Source organism: Microtus pennsylvanicus, chromosome 1, assembly GCF_037038515.1.
Source record: "Microtus pennsylvanicus isolate mMicPen1 chromosome 1, mMicPen1.hap1, whole genome shotgun sequence".
Taxonomy (NCBI): Eukaryota; Metazoa; Chordata; class Mammalia; order Rodentia; family Cricetidae; genus Microtus; species Microtus pennsylvanicus.
In genome coordinates, this window is record NC_134579.1 from 16,446,376 (window position 1) to 16,463,466 (window position 17,091).

Below are 17,091 nucleotides of genomic sequence, written 5' to 3' on the forward strand. Positions count from 1 at the left end.
ACTGCACTTCGTTTATCATAATACTTCTTTCAATGAAAGGCCTTTGAGATGCTGAGAACTTCCGAATGTGAATTAGAGAGAACTGAGATGATCCTAAAAGCCTATGGCTTTTTACCAGGTGTCTTTCTGGATTTGACGAAAAGAGATGCTCAAGCCAGGATAGGGAATAACTCAGCACAAGAGTGCAAGTGTACAGGACAGGCTTCCGTCCTGAGCTCCTCGAGGAAAAGAGAGGGAGATGGCAGAGGGGCAGGAACTGAACCAGGTGTCCACAGACATTCCATAATTAGAAATGCTCCCAAATCTGAAAATGCTTACGGCCTCAGGCAGTTCAGGTGTGGAACTTGTAATCTGTGCTGGAGTTGAATGACCACCTTGGTTTGATGGTCACTTGGTGAAGTTTGAATTTAGCAAGTCAGAGTGATTGTAACATCCTTACTCATGTTCAAGAAATGAAAGTATTTTGCTTTTGAATATTGGCTAAGAGTACTTCTACTCATCGTAGGCTGCATGTTTTTTAAAACTTAGGCCTCTTAAATTTCTGTTTGATTTTTAAAAAAGGAAAGATATCAGGCTCACTAAATAATGTTTTTCAAATATTTGATTCTCAAGCTATAAACTTCTGAGAAAAATTCCAAAATGTCAGGGGATTTTTCACATAGTTCAAAGCGTTGTCTTTCTGTAATGGCCTGAATAAGGCAGACACAAACTGCATATTAGGCATTTAAAGGTTACAGTGAGGTAACTGCATTTTTCTTCAAATGCTAAACAATTATTTAGCACACAAAATCAGGTTGTTTAATTTGCCCTTCTGATTTATCTGAAGTAGCACTGTGTAAATCAGGAAGTCGGTCTAAGCATGCTGGGATTGGGTACTACAGTACCCTTCAGAGCATATCCATCTGGTACGATCCTTCATCATGAAATGTTAATTCATTTTGACACTTAGTATTAGGAAGTTGTTTCCTAGATATTGTGCTAATTGATGTAGCTTAAATACATTTCTATCTGAACTGTGTGTGTTACAATGAACATCATTCAAGTCACTGTCCTACCATGTTTCATTTCTCATCCTCCCCTGTTTCATACCTGTGGTTCCTTGCAGGCAATTTTCTGTTACTTTATTAATGTATTTTTCCTGCAAAGCATCCTCAGCATTTGGAAAGCTTCTATTCCAATGGCCTGCCTTTGCTCCTGTCAGGTCTTTTGTCTTCACATTCACCTTTCCTCCTAGTGTTCGAGATCACTCTATCTCCCATTCCATCTGACTCCAACTCCCGGACTCTCCATGGATTGTGTGGAGAGTCTCCATGACTCTTACTCTTCACCTTGCTCTCCATGGACTGCGCACCTGAGTGCTGCTGAGTAAGACGTTCACAGCAGGAGTTGAGATGTGTCCTGAATTTTCAGTGATGCACAGAAACCTAGATGCTGGCATAATGGGAGGACTTGAGAAGTGAGCTTCATGTCCCTGCCTTGGTAACCTCACCTGGACAATGACACTGGCCTCCCTCCATTTTCCTTAGGGGCGATTTTCATTTCCCTACTCATTTCAAGCCTAAAATTTTATTTATTTACTTATTTGTCTCTTCATTATCTAAGAAACATCTTTCAAATTTTCATGGAATTATTTTGAAGCCATAAAATCTACCAAAATTCTGAATTTAATTTAATTCCAGCATCTTAAATTTTTTTTTAGAATGGCATATTTCCCTCTGTGTATGAGCTTCAGACTTCATTGGCTCTATCCATTTATACCCTTCCCTATTCTTTTCATCATAAAATATGGAAGGGTGGTGTAAGCGGAGGCTGCTTGTTTGTTTCCTGGCTGCCCAGACCTGAATAATTACACAGAAAAGTATACTAATTACAAACAGTGTTTGGCCTTTTAGCTCAGGCTTCTTATTAACCAATTCTTATATCTTAAATTAATCTATTTCTATTAACCTATGTATCACCACAAGGTGGTGGCCTACCAGAAAGGTTCCAACATCCTCCTTCAGTAGCCATATGGCATCTCCTTGACTCTGCCTACTCTTTCTCTATATCTCTGTTTGGAGTTCCCACCTGGTTTTATTCTGTCCTGCCATAGGCTGAAGCTGCTTCTTTATTAACCAATGGTAATAAAGCATATTTACAGCATACAGAGGAGAATCTCATATCAGAAGGGCCATACACACATACATACACATGTGTATATACACACACATCCAGTGTCAGCAGTGTCTTAAGAGCTTATATACATGTGAGTTACAATTACTATCTGTGACTAAGTGTGAATGAATACACTCGTGTATATGTATTAGCCAGTGGGAAATATTTACTAACCAATTGTCACATGTATGCATACATATACACATATACATATATATTATATATAAAATATATATGGGTTCATGTGTGTGTGTGGAGGAAAGCTCTACTCATCCATTATTCTCTGGAGCACAGTGATTGATGCTCTTGTAGATTCAGGAAAGGACCCATATATACAGTTACCTTTAGTAGCTGATAATCCAAATTGAGGAACATTAATTAACTTCTCCAACCATTCTATAGGAAAAAAATTTGAAAACACTGAAATGTTTGGTCAGTATCCACTTCAGGTCAACGGGTTCAAAGACCTGCATGAGTGCCTAGAAGCTGCGATGATTGAAGGAGAGATTGAATCCTTACATTCAGATAATTCAGGAAAATCAGGTCAAGAGGTGAGTTCAGCATTTTCATTGTCCTCTTACCTCCCATTTTCTTTTAAATGGCCCAGTGCATATTTAAGGTTCTAATTACGTAGCTGCTAATGATGGAGAAAATATTCAAAAATGTTTGCATTTAATTACAATAATTAGATGTAAATTGTGAAAGCTGTACAGATATAATCTATGTTATATTACATTCTACACAATTATATTGTACAGAATATAATCTATGATAGATTATATTTAGATCATATTCCTGTTAAGGTTCAGATTTAAGATCATGCACACTTACTGAGGTGTGTGTGGTGCCATTTTTGTGACTCTGGAATTCCCTTTAACAGCACCTTATTACAGGGCTTATAAAAATAAACAGCTTAAATCTTTGGTCCATTATTTTACATTTCTGTATCGGTTTGCTTGAATGTAAACCTTCACCATTGAAACAAATAATAGGCTTTTGTAAATCTTGAGGTTTACATGAAAACAACTTTTTTGAAGGTTCGTTGAATCTCACATGTGTATGTGTAAGTGAGTGGGGACACTGGCTCAGAGCAGCAAGAAATTTAACACATTAAACATAGTTTGTGTTTAAATTTTATAAATAGAGTTTTACAAACATAAACTTTATCTGCTAATGGCAAATCTTTTTCATAAATTAGTATAATGTATAGTTGTAAGGCTCAAGATAAAAACGTGAAGAAAAAAGAGAAAAATCAAAACAAAATAGGAAGATAATGTTTTCCCAATTTCAGGGTGAGAACAGTGAGCAATAGTGCCAGACAAGTAATTTTCCCTCTGAGTCAAGTCATGGGATATGACAAGCGGGTCGATTTCAGGAAGTGTCACTCAGCAGAAGACTGAAGAAGGCAGAGCTCTTGAGTCTTAATGGAAACTGTCCTTCTCTTCTGGCTGGGATTTCTAATGTAAACAATTGTGGAAGAAGAGCAGTATAGAGATAAGGTTTCCCTCTGTCCTCTTACACATCAGACCCACCATTGGGTTTCCCAAGGTTACGAAAACCTTTTAAAAAGACATTAGCTGTAAGGAATTAGCTGTACTCCTTTCTCCATGGTGTCAGACCGTGACGTCACAGCAGTGGTGTATCCTCTTCTGAAAAAGCGCAATGGGGAAAACAGGGTGATCTCAGTATTTGTTGTGTTTCCTTTCAGCATTGGTTTACTGAGCTGCCTCCTGTGCTAACATTTGAACTGTCAAGATTTGAATTTAATCAAGCATTGGGAAGACCAGAAAAAATTCACAATAAATTAGAATTTCCCCAAGTTTTATATCTGGACAGGTATGGTTTAAAGAGAATGTTACAGTTTTGCAACCTCTCAGTGAGTAAGGGAAGGGTAACTCTGTGGTAACTATGTGATGTTATTTCCTTCAGTCGAAGCCTCATTGATACATGATAGCTTGCTATTTTTCATGGGAATATGTTCATTTCTTTTATAAATATGTAGTTATAAAGGCAGATTGGAATGTTAAAATATTTTTGTGTTTTACATATGATATCTTATAAAATTTCAATTGACCCTTTATAGTAATAATTAGACTTAACACCATACCTGCTTCCAAGTTATTTGGAAATACTAATGATTGCTAATTTTTTCCTTGATAGGTATATGCACAGAAACAGAGAAATAACAAGAATTAAACGTGAAGAGATCAAAAGACTTAAAGATTACCTCACAGTATTACAACAAAGATTAGAGAGGTATTTAACTTTTATGTAGTTATGATAGGAAATTATGTGTCTGGTGATTATCAAAATTTTTAATTTTTAGTATGCTCTGGGTAACTTATAACTTAAACTTATATGATTTGAAGTTTGATTAATTATTTTAGAAACTAGCTTGCATCTTTAATAGGCTTTAAAGGCTTATTTTAGAAATTGAAATTAAAATATGTGATTATCATCAGCTTGTTCCCCTGATGCTATAAATGGATCTAAAGGACTCTAGCACAGAGCATGAGATTTACTTTGTGTTGAAAAGAATGGCAGGTAAAAGAGAAGATTCAAACACTAGCCTCTTTGGTCTCCCAAACGTCATACAGCAGCGTCACTCAGGAATAAGTTAGGCAGTGAGGGGAGGTTAGGCAGCTCATAGGCGCGTGGCTAGAGCCAGTGCTCTTGAGTACTCCAAGTGAGTGGCTGTGTGTGCAGATGTTGCTACATCCACAGTACTGCATTATTTGTTAGGAAACCTTATGAAATGTAGAATGTGGGTGTCATGCAGCCTGATAAGTCCACAGGCTGAAATGCGGTGTATAAATAGTTGGTTAGCTACAACTATTTGAGTTCCTCCCATTTGCTTTTAATCTTCACACTAATAACAAATTGTTGAGTGAATATGTATATTTCCAGTAGGTTTTATTCTCATAAGGTTCATATGTATGAAAAGTGCTCACAAAGTAAATAATGGTAAAAGCCACTACTTTGAAGCTGAGATCAGTGTAGAATTCAAAGAGAACATTTGCAGATGGTCCAACAGGTTGTCTTCCCACTGATCCATAGTTTAGAACGGCATCTTCTCACTGATCTATAGTTCAGAACGGCGTCTTCTCACTGATCCACAGTTTAGAACAGCATCTTCCCCTGATTCAGTTTAGAACGGCATCTTCCCCTGATCCACAGTTCAGAACGGCATCTTCCCCTAATCCACAGTCTAGAACGTTATCTTCCCCTGATCCACAGTTCAGAACGGCATCTTCCCCTAATCCACAGTCTAGAACGGCATCTTCCCCTGACCCAGTTCAGAACGGCATCTTCCCCTAATCCACAGTCTAGAACGGCATCTTCCCCTGACCCAGTTCAGAACGGCATCTTCCCCTAATCCACAGTTTAGAATGGCATCTTCCCCTGACCCAGTTCAGAACGGCATCTTCCCCTAATCCACAGTTTAGAATGGCATCTTCCCCTGATCCACAGTTTAGAACAGTGTCTTAGGTACAGCTGTACCCACAGCTCTCCATTTTGATCAGTTCTGCTGTCCTTTCTTTCGAGAACATTTAGTGCATTTCTTTAATGTATATTCAGTTTCATCTTCTTCCTTAGAAAGCAAGTTTCATTTCTGACTTATTTGTGTTGTTTCATTTTATAAGACTTGCTTAAAAACATATTGCTGATGATATAGATAAAACATTGGTATATTTTATTAACAGATATTTAAGCTATGGTTCCGGTCCCAAAAGATTCCCCTTGGTAGATGTTCTACAGTATGCCTTGGAATTTGCCTCGAGTAAACCTGTTTGCACCTCTCCGGTTGATGATATTGATGCTAGTTCCTCAGCTAGTGGCTCCATACCATCCCAGTCTTCATCAAGGTAACGTTTCCACACACAGCGTGCTGCTGGGCTGACTGTGACCTGGAACACATCCGGGCAGGGTTTGATCAAGTGTGCGCGCTGTGACTTCAACAACCCTTCTAAAAATAAACTCACTTAGAAGATTATTCTTTTATTATTTCAGTAGATCTATAGTTATCAATTGGAATTCTCATAAACTTTTTTCCATTCAGATTTATTCTTTGCAATGTTGTGGTCTGTAGATTTTAAACATTTTATCATATGTAAAGCAATTCAGAGTAGAATTTGTTTCTGTGACTCTAGCTCGGTATTAGCAAGAGATCTTTAACTAGAGCATGCATTAGTTTTCTCATTTAAAAACAGAAAGACAATCTTACTTTAGACTCACAATTTCATCCTTGTGAGACTTAAGTCTTCAAGCACTAAGGATTTTAGATCTGTTCTTAAGACCACTTCCTCTTGAAATTACTAGAGACTCTGATGCTATCTTCTGTGTCTGGCCTAGTCTTTCCTAGTGCTGGAAGTTTAATCAGTAATGCCTTCTTTAAATACACAGCCCACCAGAACAGCAGGGAACCCCTGCTTCAGAACCGCCCAGCTCAGCACCTGCAGCAGGTGCTGCCCTGTCACTGAGGACAGTGATACACAAACCATTCACTCAGTCTCGGATACCTCCAGATTTACCCATGCATCCAGCACCAAGGCACATAACAGAAGAGGAACTGTCTGTGCTAGAGAGCTGTTTACATCGCTGGAGGACAGAAATAGAAAATGACACACGAGGTAAGAAGCTTCTCCTAGTGTGTTACTGTCACTTCAGATGACGTCAGATACCTCTGGGTTTCATATTTAAACACTAGTATTTTTTCAATCTTTTATGAAAAGATTTTCTGTGTGAGAAACTGATGTGACTCTCCAATTTTATGCAGTGAGTGTCGGATTCACAGGGACTGAAAGGGCTTCCCCAGATTCCTTAGCTGATTAATGATATAACAGATGGTCTGATTTGCAGTGGAGTATCTAAATTTGTATCAAACTGGCTTTGCCTTTGCAGCTACTCCATTGGTGAAATGGCACAGAGCCTCAAAATTTGTACTTAGTGATGTCCGCATAGTGAAAAGGGGATGACTGTTAATGTCTAGGTGTAAAAATTTAAGAAGCTAGTTTTCATTTTTGTTTGCTTTTTCCTAAATTGTACTTAAGATTGAGCCTGGAGGCATCTTTGTGCCAGAGATGCTGAGTCCCATCTCCAACCTTAGACTTTTAATTCTTAAATCTGGTCTAACAGATTTGCAGAAATGATCCGTGAACCCAATGCCAGTATGTACAATTTTCAGGGACTATGCAGGAAAATAAGAAAAATAAGGATTTTCTGTGCAGGAGCCATTGTACATGAATGCATCCATACCGTAGTGCTGACTTGTCTTTCTTGAAAGAAATTTTATTTTGAACTCATATCTTTTTCTGTTAAAATATACTTTTTAACTTTAATATTTCATGGTAAGTTATAGTTTTTTACTTGTCAAAATATACCCTACTAACTCGAAACTATTATTTATAGTAAAAGGATGAAATCACATTAAACAGCCTTCATTGCCCTAGGTGTCTTACTGTATATGTCAAATTGACTCCTATGGTAAGTGTGACTAAAGAACAGTCGCAGCTTAATAGAGTCAATAGTTGTACTGTTAGCCTCAGTAACTAGAGAGCTTATCTTAATGTTGTACATATACATAGAAAATAATGTTAATATTAGAATTTGCTAACATTAATTAAGCATAGTGTTTATTGAATGCTATAATAAGTGTTGGATAATTTTCTTCTGGACTTGGCAAATGGTAGGTGCTAATAAACATTTGACAGTAAGTTACTGAATCAAGGGAAAAAAGAAATGAAAAATTTGAAATATTATTCAGTGACAACAGGCACATGGAGGTTAATGATCACAGACCTGAGAGAGAAATCTCATTGGTCCCTTTAGTTCACAGTAGCATAAATAACTAAGTAAAATAAGCTTTTGTAAATACAAATTGGTGGCTCCCTACTTGGAAGAGGAAGAAAAGATGATGAGTTCACCCTCTGTCAATTTAGATAGACGAGCATGAGGAACATTCATGGCATAAGAAGTGTGTATACCATGCGGTGGACAAGGAGAGACTGATTCACTTCAGATCCTTGTTTTTGTCTTTAATTCCTACTGATACAGCATACCAGCTTTGGTTTTGAAACTGTTGTGTTATATCCCAATGTACAGGAATAATGTATTTAATATCCATTGTTGGCCTTCTACATATATATGCATGTATATAAATATATAATATGAACATAATATTTTTCAATAAATAGAGTATGTTTTTAAGATAGCATTTTTTAGTTAAGGTTTGTATGTTTTAAAATTATGCCTGTTTTAAAATAGTTCTATGTGAGAGGGTACTCTCAGAAAATTCCCAAATCCTGGATTTACTTTTTTCTGGAGTAGTCTGGTAGGTCATAAATGCCATTTCTGTGTCTTGATTTGCTTTCCCTTAATTATAAGTACATTGAATTTTCATATTTTTAAAAATGTATTATTTATCTCATTATTCTATTTTGTAAACATTTTGGACAATTTAATATATACACAAACTGAAATGCTGAAAGTATTATATACATTATTTATTTCCTGTAACAAGTTGTGAAGTAGTTTATTTGCCTATATTTTATATTAAGCATTTTCTAATTCTTATTTCTGAAAAGGCAGTGTACTCTATTTGAAACATTAATATTTTTGCCCATAGTGCATGCCATAGACTCTATTTTGCCAGTTTGACATTTGACCTTTATCTGCTTTTTGTTTTGTTTTGTTGGTTATTTTCCTTTAATTTGTGTATGTGTGTGTGTGTATTTTGTTTCCATATATTTTGGTACATCCCTGTGTACAGTGCCTCTGGAGGCCAGAAATGGGCTTCAGATGCCCTTAGGATTACAGTTAGAGATGGTTGTGACCTGCCGTGTATGTGGGTGCTGGGAATTGAACTCACATCTTCTGAAAGAGCTACCAGTGCTCTTAACCAGTGAGTCATCTCTGTAGCACCCCTCTTTTTTGTTTTGTAGTGCTGATTAAAATTTTAGGTGTTCACAGGGGGTTGATGTAATGTTTTTATGTTTTTTTTTAATTTTCTACCAGGTTAAAGTAATGCTTTCCGGAGTTTGAAGTTATTAATATTTTTTGATATTTTTTTCTGGCTTCTTCTTGGTTCTCTTCAACCAATTAATAGTATGTTGTGATTATATGGTATTTAGAAGTATTGATACAGTCATTTATTAAGATTTTGAAATTCTGAAATAATGTAGCTAGGAACACCCAGTCTTTAGTTTTATAGGATTCTTTTCTAGAGAAGTAGAAATAGAGGTGGAGAAAGTTAGAGTCCTTTCCCTGGGTTACTTTAGTGTTTCAGTTACTTATATGTACGCAAGCTCATAGTGGATTTTTTTCTAGAAAAATCTCCAGTACCATGTGTGTATGTATGGGGTGGTGGGTTAGCATCCCTTGAAAGCTTATTGAATGCTTGAGTGCAGTTTAATTTTCCTGAAACTGCATATTTCCTTGATGAGTCCTATTTTTGGTACTTTTGACTTTATTTCACAAGGACTCCAATGATAGTTAATATCTATTTTTGACATTCTTAAATTTATTGAATAATTCTTAGCTGGAAGAGAAACGATAACTAGCATCTTAAAGACTAGTTTAGGAAACTTTTCTTCTTCTCTAGTGTGATTATAAGAGAATCTTGGTCCCCCTGCTATTACTCTCAGTAAAAATTCATGTGACATTTGTCATCCATTAAGTCACATCTTCTATCTGCAGATCTGCAGGAAAGCATATCCAGAATCCACCGAACCATTGAACTTATGTACTCTGACAAATCCATGATCCAAGTAAGTGAACGCTGAGCTGCTATCATTGTCAGAATTGTTGACATACACTCTAATTCATCTTTATATTGATTTTAAGGATATTTTTAATTATGTGGATGTTTCTGTGTTTATCAGTGCCTCTGGAGGCCAAAGGTGTTGGATAACTTTCTAGCTGGAGTTGCAGGCAGCTATGATCAGCTGTACATGTGTGCGGAGGATAAAACTTAGGTCCTCTGGAAGAGCAATAAGTGCTTTTGACTGTTGAACTACTATCCTTCCCTCCTCTCACATTCATCTTATCTATCTTATACTAACTCCCAATACATGGTTTGTCGTACAACTTAGATTTTATTATAATAAGTAATATATTTGGTATTACAGAATAAACTAATGGGTCACGTAGATCTAGCACGTGGATTACAGGCCAAGGAGGGCTACATAGTAAGAAACTGTTTTCAAACAGCAAGAAAAGATAAAATGTTAACTCTGGATATGCAAAGATTATACAGTTTGTTTTTTGTGAAGACTGAGAGAAACTGTGTGTGTATTAATGTTCACCATGACTCCTTTGTTCAGTAGAAATAAGTGGTAGGCCTCCCACTAACACACACTAGTATATTTTCAATTACTACACATGTTTTGTATATATTTTAGTTTATTTATCTCCTCCAGATTTCCAGCCACCCCCAGATTATTTTGCATGTTATTTTCTTTTGTTCTGTTGTTTTTCTCTAAAAGTTTGATTCCAGCTACTTTACTTCCATTTAAAAAAAATGTGCCCTCCTTCTGCATCTTTCCTCAAATAGGGAGTTTTCAGATTTAGTTGGAGTGTGGTATAAAGACTGTATACTCAAAGTTCTACTTTGTTTTTCTTTCCATGTTAGGTCCCTTATCGCCTTCATGCTGTTTTAGTTCACGAAGGTCAGGCCAACGCCGGGCACTACTGGGCATATATTTTTGACCATCGTGAAAGCAGATGGATGAAGTACAATGATATTGCTGTGACCAAGTCATCATGGGAAGAGCTAGTAAGGGACTCTTTTGGTGGTTATCGAAATGCCAGTGCTTACTGTTTGATGTACATAAATGACAAGGCACAATTCTTAATACAAGGTAAGATGATGCATCATCACCATTATTATTGTTTAGAGGTTATTTACCTTTTATTTGTATGTATGAGAGTTTTACCTGCATGCATAAGAGTGCCTGTGTGCCCACCAGAAGATCAGAGTGGATCCCTCAGTACTGGAGTTACAGACTGTTATCGAGAGCCACTATATGGATGTTGGGGACTGTATCCATGTTCTCAAGAACAGCAAGTGCTCTTGACTGCTAAGCCAGGTCTGCAGCCACAGAGGGATGGACTTTTCTGTGTGTATGTGATGAATTCACTCAGGGTGGAGAAGGCGATAAGTATTTCTTGGTGACAGATGTGGGAAGCTGGATTGAGGAAGTGGCATAACCTAAGGTAGACTTTGGCAATGTGACCCATGCAGTCATATTGTCCTCACAGCTGAACAGTAAGTGTAAAGCCGAATGTTTTCCTCCATGGTGAGCAGTCTTTAGTTACTGCATCGACACATTGATGGACAGTTGACACCTCAGGTAACACAGAAGGCCTGTGACATTTCCTCCAGTTCCATTTAGCAGTCTTGTACATTTTGAACTTTATATACTTTATTATATTTGAACTTCATGTCTTCTCCTCTTGCAAAGTTTTTTGTAACATTCAAAAGCATTTGCGTATGTGTTCTCAAACAGATTTCTTCCATTGGATAGGGTGTTTGGCTAGCCTTGCTCACTGTAATCTTCTTAGCTCAGAGCCAAAGCCAGTATGGGTCTTTTTGTTGTTGTTGTTGTTACTCTACCACAGGCTTTTCATAAAGAAAACACCCAGTAAAGGCTCTGAAGAGATGCAGCCAACTTTTTTTTTTTTGTATCACCTGACAGGCTGTCCATTTCTAACTGAAGAGATAGTTTACAATTCACGTGACTAGTTGAGTACTGGTTACATACTGTTTCAGAACATCTTGCTGCATTGATAAGCTTCTTAAGTTTATGTGTTTTTATGTTATAGTTAACTCCTTAACATGAAAAACAGTTTTGGTTCTGCATAGCGCCTAAAAAGGTCATGATTGCTGCCCACTTCTGTGAAAAGGCCACTTTCTGCATGATCATAGATTGGGTGCTGTCTTAGAGTGGCAAAAATGATATTATATCAATATTAGAGACACAAAACTTTTTAATCCCAGGTTGTGTCTCATCAATACACTTCAGACTCTAGAAACTTCTCAGAATCCCTTAGTTCATTTTCAAATACTCATGCCATTGTTTGTCTGAGCACTTTAAGACTTTTAAAGAAAAGCTAGGTAATATTGTTTGAGATAATAACTATATATAGTAATTAATGATCTAGAGTTTATATTCTATTTGAAATGTATTCTTGTTTGAGCTTTGCATGTTTCCTTTAATTCTTAATTTTATAGTGGTTTTTGAAATTTGATTTGCAGAGGAGTTTAATAAAGAGAATGGGCAGGCCCTTGTTGGACTAGAAACATTGCCACCAGATTTGAGAGATTTTGTTGAGGAAGACAACCAACGATTTGAGAAGGAACTTGAAGAATGGGATACGCAACTTGCACAAAGAGCATTGCAGGAAAAGCTTTTAGCTGCTCAAAAACTGAGGGAGGCGGAGTTTTCGGCAGCTACAGGTTTGTCCATTTTTACTGTTGTATTTTATTATCAAGTAATAGCATCAATTATTATTGTGTTTTAATATATGATATGCTCACTAATGCTCAGGAGTAGGAACATATGCTCAACACCCAATTTTTTTTAAAAAAAATTAATAATGTTAGTCAAAACTAAATATTTAAAATTATCAAGCTAAAATGGTATATAGGTAATTAAAACTGGGACATGTGTAAGAAATTAAAGCATGAAGTTTAACTACAGTCAAGCATAAAGAAGCAATAGAAGTTAGTAAGGTCTAGTACCTCCCACACTCAGAGCTCAGAACTTCCTTGTTCCTTTACTGACACCACTGTACATACATTTGCCTTTTCAAGATAATTGCTAAGATTTCCCTGCCTACTTTGAGCCAGGTGCTGTCCTTCTGGCAGGAGGAAGGAAAGGCTGTGATTAGGAAAGAAGTAAATTGACTTGCTAGGTCAATTAAGAAAGAGTTCTCAATAGACAATATTAAAATACTCATGTTTATTATATAATACTAGGATAGCAGCATTGATTCAGTTTCTTTCTTTTTCCTTAAATTGCGATTACAAAACAGGGTTGGGAATATACCTCAGTTGTAGGGCCATGTGATCAATACCCACTTTTACAAAAGATAAAGTAATTTCAGTAAACACTAAATATTTAAAACTGTCTTCCAAGCTAAAAAATTGTATATAGATCAATAAAACTGGCAAATGCATAAAAAGTATAAATGTTAAAATATGTAATTCTTAAATATTAACTGAAAAAACATTAAATATTCAAAGTAAATACTAAAATAATTTAATACAAGAGCTTTTAGGACAATTGAAGATAAAATTTCTTTTAATCTTTTTTTAAACAGATTAATTGCAAACATGTTTTAGGACCATGAGTTTCTTGCTACAAATTTCCCATTTCTCTGCACTGGAAAGTGAGAAGATAGGAAGTAAATCTAGAGAATTTCCAAAAATGAGAAAACCCAGAGAGACCCCTGACTTCCCATCTCTGCTTCTCTCCACTCTGAGAGGATCGTTTTACCTCCTCAATTTCCTTGCCGGGATTTCCATCTTCTTTTAAGAGATTAAGCAAAGGAGCCAACTAAAGATCTATATTTACTTAGTGATATTTCAAGAATGAATATTAGTGACTTAGGGTTTCTCTTGCTGTGAAGAGACACCATGACAACAGCAACTTTTATAAAGGATAACATTTAATTGGGTGGCTTGCAGTTCCAGGGGTTTAGTCCATTATCATCATTGGTGCAGCCTGGTGGCATGCAGGCTTACATGGTGCTGGAGAAGGAGCTGAGCGTTAATACACCTGTTGACGTGCAGGCAACAGGAAGTGGTTTGAGACACTGGGTATACTGGGTATGGCTTGATCATATATGAGACCTCAAAACCTACCCCTACTTCCTCCAACAAGGCCATACCTACCTCAACTAAGCCAGACCTCCTAATAGTGCCACCCCCTATGAGCTTATGGGGGCCAACTACATTTAAGCTACCACAACTAGGATATACAGTACTAATCAAATTGCTATTTGTTGTTTGCTAAACCTAGTAATATTATTTTTATCCAGTACTATTCATTGCCCACAGAAGCTAAATGTATGTAAATCTTACCCAGCCTATCTTCCAACTCTTCCCTCTTCTTTTCTTAATTCATTATGTTCGATTAGTGCTATTCATAGTATGCGGGCATTGAGCTCCATCTACCAGAGAATAGCCAGCTTACCGTGGGCTGCCAGCTCTTAAATATAACAAAGTAATGTCTTTTTTGTTATGAGTTAGCTTGATGTTTAACTCATGTTTTGAAGCCTTTATTATTATCATTACACAGTTGAGTTTAGAGACCCAGAAATGCAGACTCAAGAGTTCCACACTTGTTTGCTCACAGTCAATCCAACATTGCTCTCTCAAGGCTGTGTTTAGGGGATGATTGAATATACTCTTGGTTGAATGGAGAAGATGCAGTAATCTCTTTATCTCTGTCAGTACGCATGTGGTGAATATGGTTCTCAGAAAGTCAAGATAATAAACACCTTTTTTTCCTTGAGCATCCAGTGCTTCTCTGATTTACTTTTCTAGGCTGTTAGCTTGTCCCTCCTCTCACCTTAACCTTGTTCCTCATAGCTCTCACATGTAGGGAACTTTTCTACAATGGTGACATTGCTAATAGTGTTCATAACTTGGGCAGTTTTTATCCCCTGACTATCTCAAAATATTTATGAATCTTTTCAAGATCACTCCAATCTATTTTCACTACCAAGTTTTTTATAACACTTCTTAGTTTGTCCTTAATTTTAATTTGCTTATTAATGTAATTTATATCAAGGTTTTTATGAGTCTTTTATTGATCCTTAAAATGTTTTCCAAAAACTCTTTCTTCTGCCTAGACTCTTTTCATTTCCAAAATAATCCTGCCCACAAGTTTCAAGACACAAATCAGCTGGCATATCTTCTAAAATGTTTTTATTAATAGCACTCTCCTAAGTGTGTATATTGGGCCCATAGTTCATTTCTAGAAAGTTATGAATACATTTAATATATTGTATTATAATAGATTTATCTTGATTTCCTGTGAAATTAAAATAGATGACATATATAAATATTTATGTAATGTCAGTTTTTTAGTCTATCCATAGAAAGTCAGTCTGGGTGACAGTCAAAATCATTTAATATTACCTATAAAGTATTTTGAAATCACATTTCTATATAGAAGAAAACCGTGGACCCATGAAATATAATAGATTTGACTGTCCTCATCAAATAAAATTATTCTGACTCTCAGATGCTTGATATTTATAAGCTCTTGGACTGCTAGTTAGACTAGTATTTTAGCAGGTTGTTTTTTTTCCCTTATTGTGCTAAGTTCACTAGCCTATTAGCCATTATTCTTGGTGTATGGTGAAAAGAAACTGACAAACACAGGGAAACACTTTCTTGGCAAATGTCTGTAAAGTCCTAAGTATAAAGCAAGAAACCATCCAGAAAGAGATGCACTGTCTTATTGGAAGTAGCTTAGTATTATCTCTACCCTCTCCTCAGTAGGGGTATTGAACATATCATTCTCAATCAGGAACTAGTTATACATGTAGGGAATTAATGTCTTTTAGCTTCTCTCCTTCTTTGCTACATATGCTACATATGAGACCAGAAGTCTCACTTCTGGTTTTCCTTATAGTAAAAATCACCTCTATCACCATAGTAACCCATGTCAAAAATTGTGGAATTACCTTTATGTTCAAGTTCTGACTCCTAATATGGCTTTCAAAATACACATTTACATCTCATCACTTTTGTCTACCCTTATTACTTTCTGTCATCCAAAGTGTAACCATATCATTTAAGATTGCTCCAATAGCTTTTAGTATCTTCACTGACCTCAATTCTACTTTCTTCTGTAATCCATTGCCTAAAATGTAACTAGTATAATTTTCGGTGTGTGCTAGAGATAGAACTGAAAGACTTTTGCATACTAGGCAAGCTTTATATATAGCCCATAATTCTTTTTTTCAAAAAAAAAAACTTGTGATACTGCTGTTGTATTAAAACTTTTCCCATCTCTTGTTCAGCTCAAAACATTTCTAGGAGGGGCTGGAGAGATGGCTCAGTGGTTAAGAGCATCGCCTGCTCTTCCAAAGGTCCTGAGTTCAATTCCCAGCAACCACATGGTGGCTCACAACCATCTGTAATGAGGTCTGGTGCCCTCTTCCGGCCTGTAGACATGCACACAGATAGAATATTGTATACATAATAAATAAATAAACATTTAAAAAAAACATTTCTAGGATTCAAGACTGTTAGCCCTTTGCCAATCAACATCCTACCTTGATCCTTTTTTATGTGCTGTGTAACACCTAGCCTACTATCATTACTTGGCTGTTTGTGTTTCCTCTGATGGAATAAACTCACTAACCATTGGGTTTTGGAGTTCACCTTATCCTCCATCCCACAAACTAAATTGCTTACAAAGCCCTCATTTTATTTCTAGACTTTATTGTCCTGATACGGCTATGTTTTACTGCCTTTCTATTGCTGTAACAAAACACCATGGCCAAGGCAACCTCTAAGAGAAAACATTTAATTGGAGCTCGTGGTTGCAGAGCATTTATGTCCATAACTCATGGTAGTGAGCTTGGTGGCAGAAAGGCACGGTGCTGCATCAGTAGCTGATGACTTATATCTGATTCAAAAGCATGAGGCAGAGAGAGAGATACCCTCTGAGTACTGTCTGCTTTGAAACTTCAAAGGCTGTCTCCAGTGACACATCTCCTCTAAGGGGAACCTGCCTCCAAATGTTTTGGAAGTAGTTCCACCAACTTGGGATCGGGTGTTGAAATACTTGAACCTATGGAGCATTCTCATTCAAACCTTTTTACAATTGTTATCCTTCCATTTTTAATTAGTGATCTTGCCCATAATTAATTTTAAGAGAAGACGTTACTGTCTCTTTTGTCACTCCTGGAGATCTA

General features: G+C 36.6%; 1 protein-coding gene across 4 annotated transcripts in view; it reads left to right on the plus strand.

The window, feature by feature from the left end:
- The window catches only part of Usp25 (ubiquitin specific peptidase 25), a 106,059-nt gene that overhangs the window by 61,820 nt on the left and 27,148 nt on the right, over window positions 1–17,091 (plus strand). For all 4 annotated transcript variants that reach the window (XM_075957085.1, XM_075957166.1, XM_075957247.1 and 1 more), the window contains 8 exons: window positions 2,557–2,705; window positions 3,863–3,990; window positions 4,315–4,410; window positions 5,859–6,020; window positions 6,559–6,785; window positions 9,850–9,920; window positions 10,784–11,012; window positions 12,410–12,610. In XM_075957085.1, coding sequence (XP_075813200.1) covers window positions 2,557–2,705; window positions 3,863–3,990; window positions 4,315–4,410; window positions 5,859–6,020; window positions 6,559–6,785; window positions 9,850–9,920; window positions 10,784–11,012; window positions 12,410–12,610 — 1,263 coding nt within the window. The remainder of the gene's footprint in view (window positions 1–2,556; window positions 2,706–3,862; window positions 3,991–4,314; window positions 4,411–5,858; window positions 6,021–6,558; window positions 6,786–9,849; window positions 9,921–10,783; window positions 11,013–12,409; window positions 12,611–17,091) is intronic.